General features: G+C 34.5%; 1 protein-coding gene across 1 annotated transcript in view; it reads right to left on the bottom strand.

Moving 5' to 3' along the window:
* Positions 1-6,745, bottom strand: part of LOC103605649 (ankyrin repeat domain-containing protein 13C) — a gene marked incomplete at its 5' end in the record, with an annotated part of 59,183 nt that extends 52,438 nt beyond the window's left edge. The window contains one exon of the mRNA XM_008590272.1: positions 6,641-6,745. Coding sequence (XP_008588494.1) covers positions 6,641-6,745 — 105 coding nt within the window. The remainder of the gene's footprint in view (positions 1-6,640) is intronic.
* Positions 6,746-7,558: the final 813 nt, after the last annotated feature.

Raw genomic sequence — 7,558 nt, 5'->3', positions numbered from 1 at the left:
AAAAAAATTTTTTTTAATTAAAAAGAAAAATAAACCAAGTTAGCGATTTTGGTCTTCTTCCTAACAACAGGAAGTTTTAAAGTATTTTAAATTAGAGTAATATCAGATAACAAAATATTAACAGTGGTTATCGTTGAGAGATTATTTTCTTCTTTTTTCCTTATAATTTCTCAATTTTTTTTTTTTTTTTTTTGCATACATGTGGGGTACAATTTTCAATAATTGTATAGAATGTGTGGTGGTTAGATCAGTATACTTAGCTTATTCATCATTACAATATGCAATCATTCTTTGTGTCTGTTGACCAATTCCTCATTAGCCCCCCTCCCCTTTTCTGCTTCTAGTTTTCTAAAAGCTCAACATATCAGTGTGATTGTTGTTTCTTTCTTTCTGTCTCTGTCTCTATTGTTCATTTGTTTACTTATGGGTTCAGCTCCCAGCTATGAGTGAGAACATGTGGTATTTCTCTTTCTGTACCTGGGTTGTTTCACTTAGGATAATTTTCTCCAGGCTCACCCATGTTGTTGTAAATGGTAGAATTTCATTCTTTTTCATGGCTGAGTAGTATTCTATTGTGTATATATACCACAATTTCCTTATCCAGTCATCCATCGACGGACATTTAGATTGGTTCCATCACCTAGCTACTGTAAATACAGCTGCAATCAACACGGGAGTGCAGGTATCCCTTCAACCTGATGTTTTCCAATCCTCTGGATATATCTCCAGAAGTGGGATTGCTGGATCATATGGAAGTGCTTTCTGTAGTTGTTTAAGCCACCTCTATACTGTTCTCCATAATGGCTGGCCTAATTTACAGTCCCACCAACAGTGCAAGAGGGTTCTTCTATCTCCACATCCTCACCAGCATTTGTTATTCTCTGTCTTTTTCATAATAGCCAGTCCGATTGGGATGAGGTGATATGTCAAAGTGGTTTCGATTTGCATTTCCTTGATGATTAGTGATGTTGAGCATTTTTTCAAATAGCTGTTGCCATTTGTATGTCTTCCTTTGAGAAATGTCTATTCAGCTCCTTTGCCCATTTTTTAATTGGATTATTTGGTTTTTTGCCTGAAAGTTGTCTGAGCTCTTTGTATATTCCGGATAATAATCCCTTGTCAGATGTATACTTTGCAAATATTTTCTCCTATTCTGTAGGATGTCTTTTCACTCTATTGATTGTTTCCTTTACTGTGCAAAAGCTTTTCAGTTTGATATAATCCCGTCTGTTTATTTTTTTTTGTTGTTGCCTGTGCTTTTGGGGTGTTATTCATAACACTGTTCTCCATAATGGCTGGCCTAATTTACAGTCCCACCAACAGTGCAAGAGGGTTCTTCTCTCTCCACATCCTCACCAGCATTTGTTATTCTCTGTCTTTTTCATAATAGTCAGTCCGATTGGGATGAGGTGATATGTCAAAGTGGTTTCGATTTGCATTTCCTTGATGATTAGTGATGTTGAGCATTTTTTCAAATAGCTGTTGCCATTTGTATGTCTTCCTTTGAGAAATGTCTATTCAGCTCCTTTGCCCATTTTTTAATTGGATTATTTGGTTTTTTGCCTGAAAGCTGTCTGAGCTCTTTGTATATTCCGGATAATAATCCCTTGTCAGATGTATACTTTGCAAATATTTTCTCCTATTCTGTAGGATGTCTTTTCACTCTATTGATTGTTTCCTTTACTGTGCAAAAGCTTTTCAGTTTGATATAATCCCGTCTGTTTATTTTTTTTTGTTGTTGCCTGTGCTTTTGGGGTGTTATTCATAACGTCATTGCCCAGTCCTAAATCCTGGAGCATTTCCCCTACGTTTTCTTCTAGGAGTTTTAAAGTTTCGGGCTTTATATTTCGGTCTCTAATCCATTTTGAGTTGATTTTGGTATATGGTGAATGGTACGGATCAAGTTTCATCCTTCTACAAATGGATATCCAGTTTTCCCAGCACCGTTTACTGAAGAGGCAGTCTTTTCCCCGATGTATATTCTTGGTACCTTTGTCAAAGATCAGCTGGCTGTAAATACGTGGAAGTTTTGAAAACTCAGGAGAGTTGTGGTAAATAAAGGTCCTAATACAATACAGTTGCCCCGCATTATCAGTGGTGGATTGGTTTCAGGACTCCCTACAGACACCAAAATCTGAGTATGCTCAAGTCCCTTATATAAAATGGCACAGTATTTGCATAAAACCTACACACATCCTCCTGTATACTTTAAATCATCTCTAGGTTACTTATAACACCCAATACAATGCCTACGCAAAACTGCATTTGCATAGATTGAACGTAGTACCTGCTGTGCAGGAAATTTAAGTTTTGCTTTTTGGAACTATGTGGAATTTTTTTTTTTCTGAATATTTTCAATACACAGTTGGTTGAATCCATAGATGTGGAACTCACGGATACAGAGAGCTAACTATTCTTTTAGGGAGAATTTTGATTCTTGATAAATAGTCTCAAATTCTCTTTGCAGTTTTTATTCATTTCTTCATTAATTCACTGAACAAATATGTGCCAAACAGAAAAGGGTGAGTAAGAAACATATACATAACTCGAGATCTCACAAAGCTTACATCACCGAGATACAGAATAGGGAACACACACTAAACAATGAATTAAAAGTATGCTATAGTACTACAAAGGAAAAGAATAGACCACTTTGAAAATATATAACAATGAGAACTTTATCTGCTCCAGGAGTTGAGGAAAGATTTCTCAGAAAGAAATATAAAGTTGAAACCTAAATGAAGAAGACTGTCATTCAAGATAAGGCTGGAAACCAACATGGACTCTTCCCCTCCACACTAACCTTTGATGTGCCACAAAAATAAGACAGAGGTTGATGGAATTCCCAAAACTACTATAACATGAATCTGTACAAACTGTGAGCAACTCCTGGAGAGACAAAAGACAACTAGATCCCAGTGTGCACAAGACTCACTAGAGCTGTCTAGATCAGAGGAAAGCTGGTGACCATGGGTGAGAGATAAGCTGGGAAAAGACTTGTAAAATATATCCATATCTCTCCCTGATATCGGCCTGGGCTGATCACTGTTCACCAGGTGGCAGAAAAGCAACAAAATCTTGAAATTTTATTAATTTTAAAGTAAAATTATTCTCAATAGTCTCTAACAAGTAGTTTAGCATTGTCTGACTATTCTATAGCACAAGAACATTAGCAAGATTATCAGAAAACAGAAAAAAAGATAAATAAGCCACAAAATTTTTGCTAATAATTTATAATATTAGTGTATCTCTGATTTTTTCAAAAGTGGAATCTTCTATGTCCAGAAAATTTTAATGTGACACAAGCTAAATAATCAAACACCTGACAGTGGGTATCCTTGTCTTCTTCCTGTTCTCAAGGGAAAAGCCTTCAGCTTTTCTCCATTCAGGATGACATGGCAGTGGGTTTGTCATATACCTGACAGTGGGTATCCTTGTCTTCTTCCTGTTCTCAAGGGAAAAGCCTTCAGCTTTTCTCTATTCAGGATGACATGGCAGTGGGTTTGTCATATATGGCTTCTATTATGTTGAGATACTTTCCTTCTATACCTAATCTGCTAAGAGACTTTATCATGAAGAGATGTTGAATTTTGTTGAATTCTTTTTCCGTGTCTATTGAGATAATCATAGTTTTTGTCGTGGTGTATTGACTTGTGTATGATGAACCATCCTGCACTCTCATATTTATCACAGCTCTATTTACAATAGCCAAAATATGGAACCAACCTAAATGTCCATTAACAGACAACTGGATAGGGAAAATGTGGTATATATACTCAGTGGAATACCACTCAGCCATTAAAAAAAAAAAAAAGAAAGAAATTCTACTATTTGCAGCAACATGGATGAGCTTGGAAAAAAATGTTAAATAATTTTTTTATTATTTAATAAGCCAGAAACAGAAATAAGCCAGACACAGAAAGAGAAATATCACATGTTCTCACTCATAAGTGCATGCTAGGAAGGAAGGAAGGAAGGCAGGCCCTCAATAATACACTGATCTTTCAGAGGACAGAACAAATCTATGGTTACTAGAGGTGGGATGGGGGGGGAGAAGGGGGTTGGGGAGAGACTGCGTAAGGGGCATAAAGAATATTTATGATTTGTAATGATGGATTTGCTAATAATATTGATTTGATCAATACATGTAAAAATAATCAAAAACTTAAATCACAGTACTTAAAATAATTTCAAAGTACAGACATATGTTTAACACCATTATAAATACATTTACATTAGTATTTATAAATACGTACCATAAGAATTGTTTGATTAATTACCCTTTAAGTTATTAGCTAAGTATTTGTTTCATGTGATGGCAAGTAATGAAAATGTAAGCACTGAATAATTACAGATATATACAGTAGTCCCTTGGTATCTGTGGGTGACTGGATCCAGCACCCTCCCCACCCAACCCTTCCCACATACCAAAATCCTGGAATATTCAAGTCCCATAGTCTGCTCTTCAGAACCCAAGGATATGAAAAATCAACCCTCTATATACAGGGGTCCCACATTCACGAATACCATATTTTCGATCTGTGGTTGGTTGAAAAATATCCAAATATAAGTGGACTCACACAGATCAAATCCATGTTGTTCAAGAGTAAACTGTAATTATATAATGGTGACAGTGGGATACTACTGAGAATGGCTAAGATATCACTCTATATAGGAAAGTCACTTTATGACCACACCTTAACTATATAGGCCTCAATCTCTCACATTAAAATTCATTGCTAAGGGGCCGGCCCGTGGCTCACTCGGGAGAGTGTGGTGCTGATAACACCAAGGCCCCGGGTTCGGATCCAACATAGAGATGGCCGGTTCGCTCACTGGCTGAGCGTGGTGCTGACAACACCAAGTCAAGGGTTAAGATCCCCTTACCGGTTATCTTTTTAAAAAAAAAAAAAAAATTCATTGCTAAATATCTGTAACTGATTTTCCATGAAAATCTTATTTCTTAGCCTTCCCAATAGACTATGAATTCCTAAACAGCAAAGACCATGTTTTTGTTTGCCACATTTTAATACACATGCATTTTTACGGTAAGGACTCAGTAAATATTCACTGATTCTGAACAAAATAATCCTTAAAATTCACAAAAGTCTCACAGTGGGTCAGAAACTCAGAAGCCCATCTCATTTCCTCTCCACTCTGCTAAATGGTTAGAAAACTCAGAAAAAGTTTCTTCAGACCAGGTGTTGCAACTTTTCATTCATTCTCAGTCTATTTTGAATTTACACATTTTTCCCCCTGAATTTATTCTAAGATTAGTACTGCTCTCATAAAGGTCTCCTAATGTCTGTCCAGAAAAAATAACTGTCAATGTATAACAAAAAACATACATACTCATTTAGTTATTAAAATATCACAATTTTATCTCTCATTAAATCTTACGCTCAAATACAACTTTACCATTAAAACTTGTCCAAGGGGGAAAAAAAAAAAGTTGTCCAAGGAGTTCAGAAAGCCCACAAAAATATAATATGTGGATTACAAATAAAGTTGAACCATAAGAAAGTGCCCAGAAGAACCCAAAACTTAGCATCAAAATAAGATTGAATACATAAACTGGCCAATTAGCTCACTTGGGAGAGCATGTGCTGATAACACCAAGGTCAAGACTTCGGATCCACTTACTGGCCAGCCACAAAAAAAAACAAAACAAAACAAAACAAAAAAACCACTGAATTGATGTTGTAACACCTGGGAACGTTCAACGTTATGCACTTCCTTAAGCATGTGCTGATAACACCAAGGTCAAGACTTCGGATCCACTTACTGGCCAGCCACAAAAAAAACAAAACAAAACAAAACAAAAAAACCACTGAATTGATGTTGTAACACCTGGGAAGGTTCAACGTTATGCACTTCCTTAAAAAAACTGCCGACATTTTCATTTCCTTTTACAAAGCTAGATTTAATTGATCATTTTCATCCTCAAACTGAAAAATAAATATAAATAATATTTATATTATGAAAAATAAAAAGATAATATTACCAGAAAGATAGTTCTATTCATCCAAATTTATGTTTCATAAATTTTTCAACTATTGAGATGTACTTGGCAAAAACAGACATATGTGAAGCTGAAACAAAAGTATGGATAGGAGGAGGGAAAGTGAAGTAACTGAATACTCTGTATATTATGAAAAAGTATGTGACATGTTTTGGAAATACTCATTTCAAGACTAAAACAAAATAAAGAAAGTTTTGTTTCTTGACTCCAGCAAAGCCTATATCCAGCAACTAAAGCAGATAACTGTTATAACACCATGATTATTTTTAGTTGCAGTTAATGATCCAAACAATTAAGCAGCTGCCAGAAAGGACAGTCAGATCTCAGCTTAGAAAAAAGTCCTTTGTACTGGATGAATAAAAAAATTTAAAAATTTAAATAAGACAGAATGCTACAAAAGGAAAAGAAATAATAAACAACATACTTTTAAACATAATTCCTCAATTCTTTTTGTGTTCTACTCAATGTTCAAGTTAAGTCATGAATAATTCATGTATATGTTTACAGATAACTGCAAAGGTTCACAGTAAGGAAAGTTATACTAAATTAAAAATATTTTAAATGCATCACTTCATATTTTTAGAATATATATCAAAAACAGTAATTCATATTGCTTACTCATCTGTCTATCTCCATAGCTGATGGCTTCTGCCAGAGGGCTCCATCCCTGAGCATTTTTCACCTTTACTGGAGCATTGTGAGCCAAAAGTAAATGGGCACATTCTGCAACATAAAGTAGTAATAATATCAATCACTATTTAATTTTTAGAATCTCTAGATATAAGTACCATGTAAAGGTTTACTAAACCAAGTTAATATAAGTATATCTATGAAATAAATTCTGTATTATGTAGAATTAAATAATTTTTTAAATTCCTATGTATATAAGCCAGGTTATTTCAGATCCCCAGATTCAAATAGTATCCCTTCTACTACCTAAAAATAAACTGGATATCTCTGCAAAGAAAGTATTATGTTACGTAATTATTGTTCCCAAGAGTATTTTGAAAATGTTTTCATACTCAAAAAGATAACCCAAGAACCCCCAAGAGTAATTTACATCCAAGTATCTACTATCCAATAAGACCCAAAAAAGGATTTGCATGTCTGTAATATCAAATGAAAAGCTCGTTACTAACTTCAGGGAAAAAAAAAATTATGTTTTCAAAGAGAATCAGTAGTATTTCCATAAACCCTTACTTTTCAAATTTTATACTTTTTAGTTCAAAAAAAAGCTCCCAAAATGTCAATAACCTACTTATGATTACAAAGATAAATCTGGACATTTTTCAAGTAATCAAGTCTAGAGTTACATTCTATCTGTCAACAGGTTGAGAAACCTTATTAAATTTTTTTAAAAGGATATTAACAGACAAAAACATTTTTTTAATTGAGACTCGTGGGAAATTTAGGTAGGACAGCCATCCATTCACTCATTCAATAATTCATTAAGTCAAATTCCTATTATATGTCATTTTTAACTACCTGTATATAAGCAGTGAAGAAAAAAAGATAAGGTCTTGCTTCGGAGAGCTT

Source organism: Galeopterus variegatus, unplaced genomic scaffold (genome assembly GCF_000696425.1).
Source record: "Galeopterus variegatus unplaced genomic scaffold, G_variegatus-3.0.2 Scaffold5957, whole genome shotgun sequence".
NCBI lineage: Eukaryota > Metazoa > Chordata > Mammalia > Dermoptera > Cynocephalidae > Galeopterus > Galeopterus variegatus.
This window is presented reverse-complemented; position numbering and strand designations above follow the sequence as displayed.